Raw genomic sequence first — 18,095 nt, 5'->3', positions numbered from 1 at the left:
GACTTGCAAGAGAGGATACCACTGGCTTGGCTGGGTTGGGCATATTTCAGTTAATAAAACCAGACCAGGCAGGAAAATCCATGAGACTCACATCTCCAGTGAACCACCAGAAAACCAGAAGTGGTGCTTTGGCTCAAAGTGGTAAAGTGCTAAGGTGAGGGCCCTGAGTTCAAGCCCCATGACCAAAAACAAAAACAAAAACAAAAGGCCCTTCCTGTGAAACAGCATGAGTTACACTGGCAGAAGCCTCCTCTAGCTTGTATGCACCTCTCCTCTTAATTATCTCAGAATGCACATCAGCCAAATGAAGAGGAGGGAGGGGTGAATGCAGTCATGAAATTCAACATATATTCTATATTTTTTTTGGCCAGTCCTGGGCCTTGGACTCAGGGCCTGAGCACTGTCCCTGGCTTCTTTTTGCTCAAGGCTAGAACTCTGCCACTTGAGCCACAGCGCCACTTCTGGCCATTTTCTGTATATGTGGTGCTGGGGAATTGAACCCAGGGCCTCATGTATAGGAGGCAAGCACTCTTGCCACTAGGCCATATCCCCAGCCCCTCAACGTATATTCTACAAAATCAAGAAAATTGAGGAAGGCCCCTCTGTATATCACCTTTACAATAATGTAAATAAATTTTTTCTATTTCTCTATCCCTAACTTTAATTCCATCCAGAACCCTAACCCTAACCTTGGTAATAATGATTTATTATAATAAAACACTTTAAATATATTATGAAAAGAGCATAATGAAACTGCAACCTCATACCATTAATAATGGTTAATAAAATGACTAAAAATAAATAAAATGCCCCCCAAAAAAAGAAAATTGAGGAAGGGAGGGTTAGAAGGAATGGGGGAGAATGAAAGGGTTGACATTGATTAAGATTCATATACTACTTTGTGGAATGGTGACTCCTTCGTACAACTACTTAAAGACAAAAATAAAACTTTTTTAAAAAGAATCCTCATCAGCTCTAGGTTCTGGTGGCTCACACCTGTAATCCTAGCTACTTAGGAGGCTGAGATCTGAGGATCATGGTTTGAAACTGGCCAGAACAGATAACTCCAAAAGACTCTCAGCAAAAATCTGAAAGTGTAGATGTGGGTCAAGTAGTGATAGGGCAACAGCCTTGAGCAGAAAAAGCCAACTGAGAGCATGAGGCCCTGAGCTCAAACTCCAGTATAGGAAGAAGAAGAAAGAAGGAGAGAGGGGAGATGAGGACGAGGAAGAGGAGGAGGGGGAAGTAAAGGAATAGAAGGGGAAGAAAGGGGAGGAAGAAGCCATGGATGGGGAGGACATGGACGAGGGGAGGAGGGGGAAGTAAGCACTTTGCTTTATCATTTTTAGAACATTCCATGTGGTGAGGACCATTATTCTCCCTATTTACAGATGAAGATGGGGGGATGACTGAAAACTTTTAAGAATCTCAGTCAAGGTCATGATGAGAGCTGGAATCTGAAGCAGGGCAGGCTCTCACAGAGCCTGTGTCCTTAGTTCCCAGTCAGTGCTTTCTCCAACTTTCATATGCATACATAGGATGTGTTAGCATATAGATTCCAATCCAGGCTGTGCAGGTACTCTGGGGAGCAAAGCTCTACCCAATAATCCACAGGATAAATCATCTTAAAACAGAACACGTTATAAACAGCCAGGAAAGGATTTCCTAATAATTGAAATCATGTAAATGCTTAATCCTATATAGAAGCAAAAATATGCTTTTCTTCTCAGGAATCATCAGACTTCCTTCTCCACTCATCAGTAGAGAAACTTCAGTCAGCCAATATCACTATAGACAAAGATGGGGGGAAGCCTGAGGTTCCGAGAGAACTGGTCAGGCCCACCCCAACTCCCATACCTTTCTACCTACCAAAGGTCCTTTAGCTTCCAGCATTAACCTACCCAGCAACTTTTTTTTAATCCATTAAACCTATGTATTCTATAACTATTTTAAACTTCTGGACACTACCTTTATACTTAGAAAACCTTCCACACACTTCCATGATGTTCACAATCCTCTCAGTTCCTCATGTAGATGGTCAGATATCTGGTTCAATACACCTTTTTAAAAAATATATAATATTTCATTTTATTGTAAAGGTGATGTACCAAGGGGTTACAGTTAGTTACATAAGTAAGGAAGGTAAAAAGTACATTTCTTGTAGAATAGTGTTCCCCCGTCTCCTTTTTTCCCCACTACCCTGACTCTCCTCCCCCCTATGCTGGAAAGCTTTAGCCACTCTGTTTTGTTCATTTCAATGCTTAGTGCTACAAAATTACTTATCTGACACTAATTTTGTAGTCTATTTCTATCTCCTGTGTTTTTTGTTTTTGTCAGGCTTTCCTATAAAGAAAAGATGAGGGGCTGGGAATATGGCCTAGTGGTAGAGTGCTTGCCTCATATACATGAAGCCCTGGGTTCAATTCCTAAGCACCACATATACAGAAAAAGCCAGAAGTGGTGCTGTGGCTCAAGTGGTAGAGTGCTAGCCTTGAGCAAAAAGAAGCCAGGGACAGTGCTCAGGCCCTAAGTTTAAGCCCCAAGACTGGAAAAAAAAAGAAAAAAAAGATGAGGCGCTCCAGTAGCACAATCAGTTAGCACACAGTAGTTATAAGAAAAAATGGGTGTTTTTCTGTCCAAATAAAAAGGTTAGTAACATTTTGTTTTGGATTTAGTGTTATAATTGTTGTATTTATGTCTCCCTTTTCTTTCTCTAAAAGATTATATTCCCTAAGTTCAAGCCCCACAACCAAAAAAAAAATTATATTAATTGAGGTGCTTCCTTGCTAGAATCATTCGTGCATGGTTTCACTAGTTAACTTTTTATTTCCTTTTTTTTTTCTTTTGCCAGTTGTGGGGCTTGAACTCAGTCAGGCACTTTCCCTAAGCCTCTTTGTGCTCAAGGCTAGCACTCTACCACTTGAGCCAGAGCACCACTCCCAGTTTTTGAGTGGTTAATTGGAGGTGAGAGTCTCACAGGGACTTTTCTGCCTGAGCTAGCTTCAAACAGGGATCCTCAGATCTCAGCCTTCTGAGTAGCTAAAATTTCAGACATGAGCCACCAGCACCCTGCTATTTCCTTTAAAACTAGACCAGAAGATTTAGTTTTGTAGAATTTATTTACTTGAGCTCAGAGCCTGGGTGCTATCTTTGAGCTTCTTTTTGCACAAAGCTATTGCTCTATCCCTTGAGCCACAGCTCCACTTCCAGCTTCTTTTGGTAGTTTATTGGAAATAAGAGTCTCGCAGACTTTCCTGCCCAAGGCTGCCTTTGAATCCCAATACTCAGATCTCAGCCTCCTGAGTAGCTACAATTACAGGCATGAACCACCAGCACCTGGCAGAGTATTTCTTTTTAAACACTAATACTTTATAAAATAGAACTTCGACTTTCTCCTCTTAGTATATTCTCCTATTCATTTAGTACACTATGTAAACTCCCTGCAAGTGGAATTAAGACACACAGCAGATTTCATTAACCTGTCAGAATCCTTGGGTTCAGCCACTTTCTAGTCTCACAATGTATGTATGTGTATCATTTATCACCTGGTTTGAAATCACTGTAATCCATTTTCCTCTCCAAGGCCTTTTACTTTGTCTTTATAAGCCAAGGTTGTCTCTTGTGAAGATCTCGTTAAGTCTCTGGAAGTCAATAAGCCTGTTCCAGAATTTGGAGGAGGAAAATAATTTGTCATCAAAGGCAAAGTTAGCTTGGGCCAGGAAAATTTCTTTTATTTATTTTTATTCATTTATTTATCTATGTTTAATTATCTTTAGGTAATTGTACAAAGGGGTTTCAACTCAATATGGTAGTTTGTGAGTGTAATGTATTTTGATCTATGTCATCCCTCTCGTTCTCCCCCAATCTCTCCTGACTCAACTCATCCCCTCACTTTACTTACCTAGCTCCATTATCACATATGTACTTTGCATATTATGCCTGAATTCACCACCCCTTTCCTCTCTCTGTTCATATGCTCCCCTGCAACACATGCTCCAGCTTCCTTGTATTCATTTTGTTATCTGTAGATTAGTTCTTCAAAAGAGCTATACCACTGGAATCTCCGCTGCATATACTATACTTCAGTTTATACATTTGTGTGTATACATAGATGTATATATAATAACAATGCATATAGGCCTATGTGTTTGCATAGATATTTTTAAGTTAGATCTAACTTCCACATATGAGAGAGAAAACATGTTCCTCTGTCTCTGCAAGCCTTTCTTCCCTTAACGTAATTTTTTCCAGGTCCATTCAATTCCCTATGAATGACATCATATCATCATATCATTCTTCCTGATGAATGAGTAAAATTCAAGTAAGTGTGTGTGTGTGTGTGTGTGTATGTGTGTGTGTCACAGTTTCTTGATCCATTCATCCACTGAGGAGAATCTGGACTGTTTCCATAACTTGGTAATGGTGAATAATACAGCCATGAACATGGATGTTCAAGTGTTACCATGGCTTCACCTGACTCTCCCCTTGGTTCCTAATCTTCAAGTTTGTTGTTACTATCTGCAGGGATTGTTCTAATTTCTCCTGTAGGTGACTTACAGGAAACCTCACCGGGTGGCTGACACAATGCTGACTGAGGCAAGTTACAGCTAAAAAGGCAGACATCAGAGAAGGCAAAGGACCCCTCCTGCCTCATGGATCGGCACTATGTTCAGGACTGTGGCAGAGAGCCCCACTTCATGGGCACTTTCAAAACATCCATTGATTCACAGTGGTGTTCCTTTTTCTGAGTGAATATTTGATGTCTGGTCATATTTAATTTCTGGTCATCTCTGCTCTGGTAGTATCTGTTATTAAAAAAAAGAACAACTTTCTATTTTCTATTAGCTTTCTTTGTACGCCATTATCATGCAGTTAACATCAACGAATCTGAGGAAGGCTAAATCTTAACCCTACTACATCACTGCTATCACAGGCTCCATTCATGTTCATACTTCCTCAACAGTATTTACAAGATTCATTGCATCTTCCAATAAACTAGAATATTCCAGATGCAAAAGTCACTCTTGTCAATTTCAAGTCTTTTACAACAGTTATCCTCATGCCTTTCCACTCTGCCTCCTTTGGTTCCAGCCAGCTGAACTCACATGCCAGTATTACAACTTTTTAGTCACACCTACAACAATGTTTTCACAAACTTGCTTTGAAAACACCTTATTCAGTCCTGTTCTGTTCTGTTTTCTCTTAGCATCAACCGTTCTTTATTTTATGGCTTTAGTTATGATACAATGAATTCCTTGTGTTGTTCATCGATTCTCCATCTTCCCCAAACACCCTCATTTCATTTTTATAATAAAGAAGAAAGTTAAATTTAGAACTTTCCAAACCAATCAAGGCTTCCACTGGCTTTGGAACTGCGAGTGTGACTAGGGCTCATTTTTCAGCCATTTCCAGTTCGTGTAATGACCCCTGGAGAACAGTGCTCTGATTCAGGGCTAATGCTGAGGGAAAATGTTCCAAGCACAGGGTCAGAAACGACACACTCGCAACATTATCCCCACTAACCTCTCTGGGCCTTACAATCATAAGCAGGGCTTTCTAATGCAATAAAATGAAACAGCGTTCATACTTTCATTTCTCCATGCCAACACACACACACATACACACACACACACACACACACACACACGAGTATACCAACTACCCCTGGAAGACTGGCACCTTGGGTTTACAAGTCTCCTAAATCAAGTTGTTCATGTACTCCACATCCCTCCGGAAACCAATGACCTATTCCAGAGTAAGCTAAAATGAGGTCCTCCGTCTCTGTGGCCATTTTTGCAGAACACAGACAGTCTCAGCCTCACACTGTGCCATTTGTCTGTCAAAACTCACAGTTGGATTTGGGTACCAGAGAGCTCATCTGACTTACCACTGGGCTCTTGCTATCAGGATGACTCATTAAAAGGAGAATCTGGTTCTTGGTTTTCTAGAAAGATCTCAGGAGGGAAAGTTTAAAACCCTAAAATTCATTCTGTTCTGCCTATGGTTATTAACACGTCACAGACTTGAAGCAATCTCCTTTCTCAAATGCACCAATGTCCACAAGAGCTCGATGGCTTGAAGTATCACACAGGACCAATGACTTCTAGCATCTTTATCTGCCACTGTAAATGAAATTAATCATCAGTTCAAAACCAGGTTTTCCCATTCATAAATCATGACAGCTGAAGCTTAGGGTCAGAGAGAGATTGTTTTTAATTTAAATTTCTCTTTGTATATGAGACATTACCATCAACATTCTATTTTGGTCTAGAAAAATCTACTTCAAGAGTTGTTTTTGTTTGTTGTTGTTTTTTAAATAGTGGGTCTTTTCCCATGTCACTAAGCACTGTTCCAAAAAGAAATTGTTTTTTACTGGTATCCAGTAAAACATTTCCTTCAAAAGAAAAGAAAAGTCTCTCTATCATTAACATATTTAAAGACAAGTCTTGAGGTGCTAAAATAACTGGATTACTGAACTCCCATCATAGCAAGTTCACCACCCAGGAGAATGGTAGTACACCAGCACCAGCTTCCCTCTGTCAAATTGCATAATCTTCACCGGCAGGCAACTTGGGATGGCTGTTGAGCAAGCAATGCTATCCAACACAGCAGTGAGAGAGTAAGAATTGACCTCACTATCCAGAGATGTAATTTTCTAGCACACAAGGCAGCAGAGTCTGCAGTGATAAGCAGGGGTGAAGGATGTGCAAGCCCGAGCATCAATTCTACAATCATTTCACCAGCTAGCAGCTGGGAACAACGACTTCACCTTTAGTTTCCTCACTGGTAACAAGGCACAGAACACTACCCACCTGAATAGACTGCATGTACTGGAAAGATACGTTTGGTTTGGTTTGGATTGGATTGAATTGGATTTGCAGTACTAGGCTTGCTAGGCCACACTTCCAGCTTTGGAATGATGTGTGTTAGAGCTGTTTTGAAAAGAATAACTAGAAATACAAGGGCTGGAAGAAAGACGTGAAGAAAATATGTCTCACCTAGGCTCTAGTAGCTCATATCTGTAAGCCTAGCTACAAAGGAGACTGAGATCTGAGGACTGTGGTTTGAAACCAGCTTAGGCAGGAAAGCCTGCCTATTAACTACCCAAAAAAGCTAGAAGTGGAGTTGTGGCTCAAGTGATAGATAGAAAACTAGCTTGAGCAAAAAAGGCTAAGTAAGGGTCAGCACCCAGGGCCTGAGTTCAAGCCCTAGGGATACACACACACACACACGATACGTCATTGCTATCACATCAAGATGTACCTAATGACTAATAGCATCTTTCTGCTAGCACACTGCAGGACAAGATTGATTAGTCATTGGTGATCTCTGGGTGAACTTGGTGTTTCCACTTCTACCAAGTTCCGTACATTGTCAGTGCAGCCAAGGTTGAATGTACCTGCTACTTAGAAATGTCTTTTAAAAGGTAGCAATAAAATATGTCATTGATAAGGAAATGGAAGGACTTGGAAAAAATTATACTAAGTGAAGTGAGCCAGACCCAAAGAAACATGGACTCTATGGTCTCCCTTATTGGGAATAATTAGCACAGGTTTAGGCAAGTCACAGCAGAGGATCACAAGAGCCCAATAGCTATTCCCTTATGATCACCTAAGATGATGCTAAGTGAAATGAACTCCATGTTATGGAAACGATTGTTATATCACGGTTGTAACTACTTTCAACGTCCCATGTGTATCTGTAGCTTCTACTATTGATGATGTTCTTGTATCACCTTCCTGTGGTTGTATCTATACTATCTCTGTAATCTTTTCTGAGTATATTGGAAACCGTCTATACTGGTATTAGAACTAGGAAATTGAAAGGGAATACCAAAATTGAGAGATACAGGGTAAAAAAAGAGAAACAACTACAAAAGCAATACTTGCAAAACTGTTTGGTGTAAGTGAACTGAACACCTCAGGGGGGGAAAGGGTAAGGGGGAGGGGGGATGGGGGGATGAGGGACAAGGTAACAAACAGTACAAGAAATGTATCCAATGCCTAACGTATGAAACTGTAACCTCTCTGTACATCAGTTTTATAATAAAAACTTAAAAAAAATAAAATGTCATTGAAATGAAAAACTGCAGGGAAGCAGAATAAACATCCTAATACTGAAACAAATATCTATTACCTGAAGATTCTAATTCCATACTTTCTTGCAAGGCAAAAGCCAAGCACTGTAACAGACTGAAGATACAATGGCTGAAGATTTGTCATGGTGGGCATCTAACATGGAGGTAAAAGTAGTGCTTTCTCCAAATCAAGAAATAAGCTTCTTAGTGTTCTGGAATGTCAGACAAGTCAACAACTGGAGCAGGTGACCCATCCATGTGGCTCAAAGCAGAACTGATGAAATACAGTAGTTAAAATGCAAGAAACAAGCTATAAACAGGTACGAGGCCACATATCCTCTGTGTGTGTGTGTGTGTGTGTGTGTGTGTGTGTGTGTGTATGTGTGTCTATGTGTGTATTTACATATAAATCCATCTTCAGGCTAAACTGACATTTACCAGACAGTTAACAGTAGTCACTTAGGGGAAGGAAGACAAGAGAAAGTTCTAATACTTCCCTGTTATTACTTCTGTTTCGTCTGATTTCAGTATAATATGCGCAACTATTTGCTAATGTTTTAAATTCACAAACAGTATGACAAAATAAGGCCTGGCCGATGTTTTAAATTCACAAACAGTATGACAAAATAAGGCCTGGCTGGGCGCCGGTGGCTCATGCCTATAATCCTAACTACTAAGGAGGCTGAGATTTGAGGAGTGCAGTTCAAAGCCAGCCTGGTCAGAAAAGTGCCTGTGAGATTCTTATCTCCAATTAACCACTCAGAAACTGGAAGTGGTGCTGTGAAAAAGTGGTAGAGTGCTAGCCTTGAGCACAAAGAGGCTTAGGGACAGAGCCCAGGCCCTGAGTTCAAGCCCCACAACCAACAAGCACAACAACAAAAGGCCTGGAAGTGGCTTTCAATGAGTGGCTCTGCTCTTTTACACACCAAAGGAAAAAGCATGGTGTGTACATTTAACAGAAGATTCCAGGATGTAAGCACTTTACAGGGTAGTGGGATTAGAGCCAAGGGAAGCAAAACCTAACTAGGGCAGATACAGCCTGCTCTCAGTATCTACCTGCAGGCTCCATAGACTCAACCACTGCTGAGCAACAGTATTTGGGAAGAAAACTGCATCCATACTTAAGATATGCACTTTTCTCACCATTATTCCTTCAACAATACAGCATGTATTAAGTATTTTAAGTAATCTGGAGATGGAGTTAAGTATACAAGAGGATTTGCACAGATTATATATAAATAATACATCACTTTATACAAAAGGACTTGAGAAACCACGGATTTTGTTCTCTGAGGTAGGTCCTGGAACCAATCCCTGAGGACACTGAGACAAATGTGTATATGCACACACACATGCATGCACACACAGACTCACACATGTATACATGCAGGCACAGAATATATATTTATGTACACATATGACCATAATAAAGCTGTTGTCCCAAAGCCATCAGAAAACTACACAGACATATAATTTCGAATAAGCAGTCAATACTCAAGGCAGAAGGCAAAGCAACCTGCTCCCACCAACAAAGGTTCCTCAAGTCGGGTGAAGGTGGTAATATCTAGACATTTTTGGTCGTCACATCTAGAGACAATAGTCACATCTAGAGACAAAAACTCTACAGAAAATGTAACATTAGGGAGCTGGAAATGTGGCTTAGTGGTAGAGTGTTTGCCTAGCATGCACAAAGCCATGGGTTCAATTCCTCAGCACCACATGGAAAACAGAAAAAGCCAGAAGTGGTGCTGTTGCTCAAGAGGTAGAGTGATAGCCTTGAGCACAAAGAAGCCAGGATTCACAGGGAAATGGTCAGATCTTGAACACATAATGTTGAGTGAGACAAGCCTAGGACACAGAAAACAAAGGGGCATGGTCTCCCTGATATGTGGGGGTTTTTTTGGGGGGGGAGAGAACAGTAGAGATCATGTCTGTAAAATGACAAACTTCTTTTCAAATGGTATTTCCACATGTTTTGGTCAGCGACTTTACAGTATGTCTCTAAAACCAAACAATTAATAAACATAAAAAGGTCTAGGATAGACCTATCAGAGGATCACAATAGCTCAACAGCTATATACATATGATTATATAAGATGAGGCTAAGCAAAATGAACGCCAAGAGATGAAACAGGAGGATTTTATTGTTGTTCTTATGTTTAATGTACTAGGTGAATTTCCTTTTTCCTTTGGTGTACCCTCTGTGGTATATGTGTATATGTGTATATGATTTTGGGACACTGGATATTGTATATATGCTTATCTGAACTAGGGAAGGGAAAGAAAAATGAGGGAGGGCGTAACAAATAAGACAAGAAGTGTACTCACTACCTTATTATGTAACTGTGCCCCCTCTATACATCACCTTGTCAATAAAATTTAATTAAAAAAGAAAAAGCCAGGGGCAGTGCTCAGGCCCTGAGTTCAAGCCCCAGGACTGGCAAAAAGAAAGGGAGGGAGGGAGGAAGGGAGGGAAGAAAAGGTAACATTAGGGTAGAATAGGGCAGATCCCACACACACAACAAAAACTCTCAGTCCAAAATGTCAATCACACCAAGGATGAGAAACCCTGAACTTGAATAACCTCATTCCTATATGCACCTTCACAATGGAAACCTGCAGTTCTCCTGCAAATGAGGATGTGCTGTCCCTTTGCCTAAGCAGCCACCCTGCCTCAAGAGTCTACTGATATGGGAAGCAATTTAAACATCATGCAGAAGATGTGACAAGCAAATGTTGCATCTTCAAAGTGTCTTGCTGCTGCTCTCCCAGCACTCTCCTTTAAGAATACTCCCCTGCATCCAAACAAGTAGATCTTTTACGACCATCACATGGAAAGAAAGCATGTGTAAGCACACACACACACAACACAGGAGGCACCATCTTACAATAATCTCTCCCTGGTTGTTAAGGGGAGGCACTGGAAAATAATAATAATAAAAAAAACCTCCACAAACTACAGTGAGGATCGCCCAAGCAGTTCCAAAATATCCCTAAGACAAAGAAAGAGGGAAAGAGAACAAACAAGAAAACTCAAAACTAAAAATAGGTCTGTCCCTGGGGATTTCCCATAGCTAAAAACAGCCCATCACTCTAAGATGCATCTCATAGTATTCTGTGATTTGTAAATCTAAAATACAAAAAAAATATGAGAAACGTATAAGGAAAGAGAAAAACAGCCAGGTACTGGTGACTCCTGTAATCCTAGCTACTTGAAAGGCTGAGATCTGAGGATTGCAGTTTGAAGCCAGCCCAGCACACATACACACACACAAAAAAAAACAAACCCAGAAGTAGAGCTGTGGTTCAAGGGGTAGAGTGCTAGCTTTGAGGAAAAAACAAAAAACAAAAAACCAACCTAGGCACCGAGTTCAAATCCTGGGATTAGAACCAAAAAGAGAGGGAGGGAGAGAAAGAGAGAAAGAGAAAGAGAAAGAGAAAGAGAGAGAGAGAAAGAGAAAGAGAAATATATAGCTCAATGAATAGAGGACCTTGGCATCATCTTCACTCAAAGGTTGAGATTTAATTTATATGGCACAAACACCAACTGTCTCCAGAGAAAGCTGATGACCCATTTGAATATATTCAGTGCAGTGACGACAAAGTGAGCATATTTGGTAAAGAGAAATTATCAATGAGCTAATCATGAGGACTGGGATTATTTAACAAAAATTCCTGAAAGGAGAGGCACAGATGCTGGGAGTTGGGGGGGCAGGGGAGTAGGTAGGAGCACAGAAATCCTGGAAGTTATTGATCTCTCCTGAGCTTTAGGACATCCTACCTCACCATCTCTTTAGGAAAAAGTCAAGGAGATGATGGTTACTCCTAGCAAGTAAAACACCTCATAAAACACCTCATACACAGGAGGTGCACCACAAATCCTCTGCCATGCACCCAAATGCACAAGGCTATAGGGCCAAGTCTTCCATTCAAAATCACTGAATCCTATGTGTTCCAAATCCTCCCAATTCTCTACCTTTACAAAGGTCACAATACAGGCTCATTGGGAACATACCTGGCAACTTTGGCCAAAAGGAATCTAACCAGTGTTCCAGACCCAGAAACAACCATGTTCCTCTGCTCCCCTCCCCTCTCTGTTCCTCCCACACTCAAAACTAAGGTACAAGGCCCAGTGGGCTGTCAGGAAAAAACACCTCACAGCCCAGTAGGGAGCTCCAGTAGAACTTCTTTGAAGATGAAAAGCAAGAGGTGTGTTTATTTGTACTTCAGTGTAGTCTCATCTAGGCCAGCTGGGCTGTGGGGAGCTAGCTCCTCAGCTAGTTAAAAATAAGTAACATCCACCCTCAAGTCATGGAAGCAGATCTTTCCAGGAGAAAAGGTCAATACCTACAATCTTGGAAGGACAAGGGAAATGTAGCCCCTTCGCTGACAGGCAGGAAAGGTCAACAAGTCTCAGCAAAGGTCAACCCAGAAGGGAGACCACCTACCCATCTGACATGGCTACTACCACCAAGATCGACCTCGAGATTCCAGCAATAAACCCCACACCCACTCAGAGGCCACATGGCTAAATGTCAGACCAAGTAACAAGGGCCGAGTGTCTAACCAAGTAACAGGGGCTGAGTGTCTAACAGGATACATTAAAAAAGAATAGCAGCCCAAATCAATGCTTTCCTTCCAACACACAAACAATGGAAACAAAGGGAAAGACACACACACACACACACACACACACACACATCTGAGAAGGTTCCTGAACAACAAAATACTGGCTTGTATAACCTCTTGTTTTATCCATTTTCCAGAAGAGGACAGAAGTGGAGATGAGAGATGGAGACGGCACACTCCTGATCCAGCTGGAAAAATGACTAGTCCTGCTCATGGAAATGGAATTCATGCATAAAAGACGATGCTCCGTGTAACATGAAAAACACCTAAACCTAGCTGTTTCTAACACATAGCAACCCTACAGATAATCCAAAGGACACAATTGCTCCCTAACCCTCATTTGCCACCACTGCAACTATTACACTTCTTGTGTGTGTGCCAATACTGGGTCTTGAATTCAGGGACTGAGTGCTGTCCCCCAGCTTTTTTGCTCAAGGCAACCACTTGAGCCATAGCTCCACTTTTGGATTTTTGGAAACTAATTAGAGATGAGTCTCCCAGACTTTCTTGCCAGGACTGGCCTCAAATCACAATCCCAGATCTCAGCCTCCTAGGGGGTAACTAGGGCACATATGACAGATGCAAGAAGTGGTCCTCAGCTATTGTACTAATTTTGGCTCCAGTTTTAGGTACACAAACACACTAACCACTGCAGACCAGGGAGAGATACAATAACTATACAACTTTTTACAGAAATGGAGACAATCCAATCAACCCCATACATACAACAGGGAGATGCCCTAAACAACATTCTCTACTGGCCCTTGAGCAGCTGAACACACATGATCTGACTTCCAGACTTGAGTGTTAACCAGGAGCAATCCAAGGCTATTGAATAGAATGTGTGAATCCAGGTAGGTCTTTATCTCTGAGATGCCCTGGACCTGTTCTAACAGCCTCCAAACAAGTCATACCCACTCAATGCTACCCAAAGATGGCCTGAAAGTCCAGAAGGACAGAAAAAGAACAGATAGACCAGACAGGGTTTTAAACCCACAGCAGCCACCACAAGAGGCCTAGCTCCTTGCTAGAAGCCCAGGAACCCCCCAGACATTTAAATGGAATCTCAGAAGGATGAAGATGATGATGTCATGGGAGGAGGCGGACTGGTCTAAAGATTCTGATGAGGAGACTTGAAGGAGGAATGGGAGATGGGGGACTTCCCTTTAAAGCACCTACATGTGCGGAGGACAGATCAGAAGTGAGCCTCAAAATTCCCAGCAAACACAACTAGCAGAGACACCTCATTAGCCAAGTTGCTAGAAGCACTTGGAAAATTCAAACAAATTAGACATGTGCACGGCACACCAGCCAAGCAAGCAGAGTTTTCTGCCCAAGAAAATTCACCAAGCCCTGTCACCCACTTTCTGGGCATCATGAGGCTGCCCAGAAATAAATACCAGGGGCCAAGGTCGACTAAGGCAAGGAGGGGGTGGCTGACAGATGTGGTGGGCCGGCAGGCAGGGGCAAAGGGGAAGGGCTCCGGGCTGGAATTCTGAGTGTGTCCACATCAGCAGGAAAGTTCCTAGGAACAGCACGAGGCCTTGGAGGAAGGCAGCTCTCTCAGCCCTCTAGGAAGCACGAGGTGTGTGATGGCCACACTACCCTGCCTCAGGTGAAGCCCAAGGCCCCCTTCCAGCCTCTCCCCAACCTCCAACCTCCCCAACCCCCCCTCAAGCAGGTCAGGATGCCCGAGGCACACCATGAAATAAATGCTCTCGGCGCGCCCAGGGTCCGTGTAGAGAACTAATCATTCCCAGATCCAGCCCAGCTTCTCGCTACCGTCCAAGGCAAACACAATCCCAGGGGTGAATGGTACGAAGCGGGGCGATGCTACTCGTGCTGCGCGCGCGATGCTGGGGAGGAAACTGAGGCTGGATGGAGGGTGCTCGCCTGAAACTCAGGAAGAGAGGCCGGCGCGGCTCCGAGCGCCCAGGCGTCGTAGAAGAAGAGTTCCCGGCCTCTCCTCCCCTTCCCTCTACTCGTTTCCCCAACACACACACGACACACTCAAGACACACTGGAGCGACGCCCAATCCGGGCAGGCGCCGGGCTCCCCGGAGCCTGGGACTGCACACAAAGCCCCGCCCGCACACACAGGACAACACCACCGGCGCGCGCCCACACAATAGCCGGGCGCGCACCCCGCCGCGGCCCCTCGCGGGGTCCCTGCCGGCCCGGCCAGCCCGGGCCCGCCCTCCGCGCACACCCACGGGCCCGAGCGCACAGAAAGGGTAGGAGTGAGGGATGGCCGCGCGCCCCGCAGCCCCGCGCCCCGGAGGAGGGAGGAAGTTCACCGTGCGCCCCCCACTCACCTGCGGCGCTGCTCAGCAGCAGGCACAGCGGCCCCAGCAGCCACATGGCGCGGCCGCCCGCTCCGCTGGCCCCGGCGCCTCCGCTGCCCCCGCGGCCTCCGCGGCCGACCCCGCCCCTCGGCGCCGGCCCCGCCCCTCCCTCCGGCCCGCCCCCCCGTCCCCGCCCTGGCCCGGCCCGGCCCCCAGCGCCCGGCAAAGTTGGGCAAGGCCAAGCTGCGCGTGGCCCGCGGTGTTCCGAGGGTCCTTCGGTCCTCTCAGACCTGACTGCGAGGACCTCGAAGCTGCCTGGACCCTGGGTCCCCTTTGCTCCTCCATCCTCGCAGGATGCGGGGTTCATCCTGGACCGCCCCCGCCCCCCTCCAACGAGAGTTCTTTGATTCCACTACAAAAGGGGGTGTGTAACTCCAGGGGAGAAAGGAAAAGTTGGAACAAAAAGCCAGTTTCTTCTGAAGGGGCGGGGGGGGGGGGGGGTAGTTTATTTTTAGTAGTGAGTGTGGAATACAACCGGAGCTTCTCAACTTTAAGCTTGCCTGAGACACCCTGGGAGACCTTGCTAAAATACGGAGTCTGACTCAGGCAAGCTGGCACCCGGTACCCTAGACCTGCTTGTCTGACACGCCCGGCACCACTCAGAGGCCGCATGCTCCTGCGGGCTCAGGTAAACTGCAGGAGCTAACTAACGCCAAGCGGACATCACGGAACACGTGGGTTCTCACTTTGGCCAATGGCACCCTTGAGCCCACATTTGCAGAAAAGGAAAAGAAATGCAAAGGGCAGGCGCCTAGATGCAAAAAAGAACAGCTGCCTCTAAGTGCATTTGACTGATAGAAGCATGAATACCACCCACTTCTGAGCTCCACCCTCACCCACCCTCAAAAAAACAAAAAAACAAAAACACTTTTTTTTGGTACCCATACTGAGACTTGAACTCTGGGCCAGAACACACACTCAGCCTTTTCACTTGAGGCTAGCACTCTACCACTGAGTCACAGCTTCACTTATGGCTTTTTTGGTGGTTAATTTGGAAATAAGAGTCTCACAGATTTCTATGCCCAGGCTGGCTTTGAATCAGGATCCTCAGATCTTGGCATTCTGAGTAGCTAGGATTACAAATGAGAACCACCTGTGTTCAGCTCTAATGTAAATACTTTAACTGATAAAAGCTTTAAAACAACTCAACTGTCCATTAAGTGACAAATGGACAAATGATAGTATGTTGGTGCATTAAAAAATATGGATGAAGCTGGGTACCGTGGCTCATGCCTATAATCCTAGCTACTCAGGAGGCTGAGACCTGATCATCGAAGTTCAAAGCCAGCCCTGCTGGAAAGTCCATGAAACTCATCTCCAATTATCCACCAGAAAACTGGAAGTGGAGCTGTGGCTCAAAGTGGTAGATGGCTTAAGCAAAAAAAAAAAAAAAAAAAAAAAAATCCAGGCTAAAACTCCTGAGTAGCTAGGATTATAGGCATGAGCCACTAAATGCCTTTCTTATTCTGCATCTTAATTGTAGTGGTTACAGGACTCTCCACACTTGCCAAAACATATAAAACTACATTCCTCATGTCAACCCCTTAAAAGAAGGTGAAATTTATTGTCTATAAGTTGTCAGGATGGTGTGGGTTTCTGGGACTGAGTACTATTCGTTGGGGGTAGGGGGCGAAAGGAGTGTCTGCATCCTCTGAGAAACTGAAACTCAGTGACATTAACTTTTAATTATCTTCTCTGGTCTGGAAACATGAAGGCTAAAGTAAAGTAGATCAGGTAAAAATTGAAAAATATTAAAGATGGCTGAGCACCAGTGGTTCATGTCTCTAATCGTATCTACTCAAAAGTCTGAGATCTAAGGATCATGATTCAAAAGTTTATCTCCAATTAATTGGCAAAAAGCCAGAAGTGGAGCTGTGGCTCAGGTGGTAGAGTACCACTTAGCAAAACAGCTAAGGGACTATGCCCAGACCCTGAGTTCAAGGTAACTTGTGTCCTGACCCATGAAATAAAGATCAAAGATGGTTTAAGGTAACCAGAAATGGGGGAGAAATAGCAAATATGTTTTACATAGTAGTTTTCTAAGTGTGAGAAATAGAAATAGATTCTCCAAAAGCTTCAACATCCCAAGGTTTCATTCTGATTCCCAAGAAAACTGAAGAGATCATCTGACAGGGGGGTGGGGAGTTTCAAAGTTTCTATGCAAATTTTCCAGTGCATTGTAAGGATATTTGTTTTTCCAGAAAACATCACATAAGATTACCTGACATTGATAATGATTCCCAAGAAAGTGAATGGCTTCTCTATGGCTATTTGCCTTCAAACATTAAGGCTACAGAAGGCAAAAGACTTCTTCACTCTCTTCTTGTTATCTTAAGTTCATTTGGGCACAAGTAAGTCAACTCTGGAAGTGATTTAGCATGCCTACTTAGTCTTTGCATCTCTCCCCCTTCCCCCCTCTACACACACACACACACACACACACACACACACACACACACACACACACACACTGCTAGCTACCCAGGTGAGGTAAATTGCCTTATGGAAAAGTTCATTTGACGAAAAATATAAAGGTTTCCAGCCAACAGCTCGTGAAGAATTGAGGCCGTTTATCCAACGGCCCAAATAAAGCTGAATCCTGCCAATAAAGACACAATAAGTGAACCTGAAAACCAATCTTCCTTGGTCAAGCCTTCAGATGAGACTTCAGCAAAAATCATGACTGAAACCTCAAGAAACCTTAAGGGAGGCAGATGTCTAGGGATTGTGGTTCAAGGTCAGACCAAGCATAAAAGTTTGTGAGACTCTATCTCAACCAATGGCTGCTAGTGATGGCATATGCCTGTCATCCCAGGGACACAGAGAATCAAAAGTAGGAAGATCACAATCCAGGCCAGCCTGAGCATAATGGGATACCTACCTTGAAAATAACCAAGGCAAAAAAAAAATGCCTGGAGTTATGGCTCAAGTGGTAGAGTGGGTGCTTTGCCAAGCATGAGCCCCTTGCCTCCATCCTGAGAGAAAGAGAGAGGAGGAATATCTTCAAGCAAATGCACTCACCTGTGTCAGCTAAATTGTGAAGT

The 18,095-nt window shown here is 43.7% G+C and overlaps 1 protein-coding gene across 1 annotated transcript in view; it reads right to left on the bottom strand.

The window, feature by feature from the left end:
• The window catches only part of Ldlrad3 (low density lipoprotein receptor class A domain containing 3), a 238,186-nt gene extending 223,004 nt beyond the window's left edge, over positions 1-15,182 (bottom strand). The window contains exon 1 of the mRNA XM_048360270.1: positions 15,022-15,182. Within this exon, the coding sequence (XP_048216227.1) occupies positions 15,022-15,067 (46 nt within the window). The 5' untranslated portion in view covers positions 15,068-15,182. The remainder of the gene's footprint in view (positions 1-15,021) is intronic.
• Between the last annotated feature and the right edge of the window lie 2,913 nt (positions 15,183-18,095).

The sequence above is a fragment of the Perognathus longimembris genome, chromosome 13, assembly GCF_023159225.1.
Source record: "Perognathus longimembris pacificus isolate PPM17 chromosome 13, ASM2315922v1, whole genome shotgun sequence".
Taxonomy (NCBI): Eukaryota; Metazoa; Chordata; class Mammalia; order Rodentia; family Heteromyidae; genus Perognathus; species Perognathus longimembris.
Note: the sequence above shows the minus strand (reverse complement) of the source record. Positions and strands in the feature narration are given on the sequence as shown.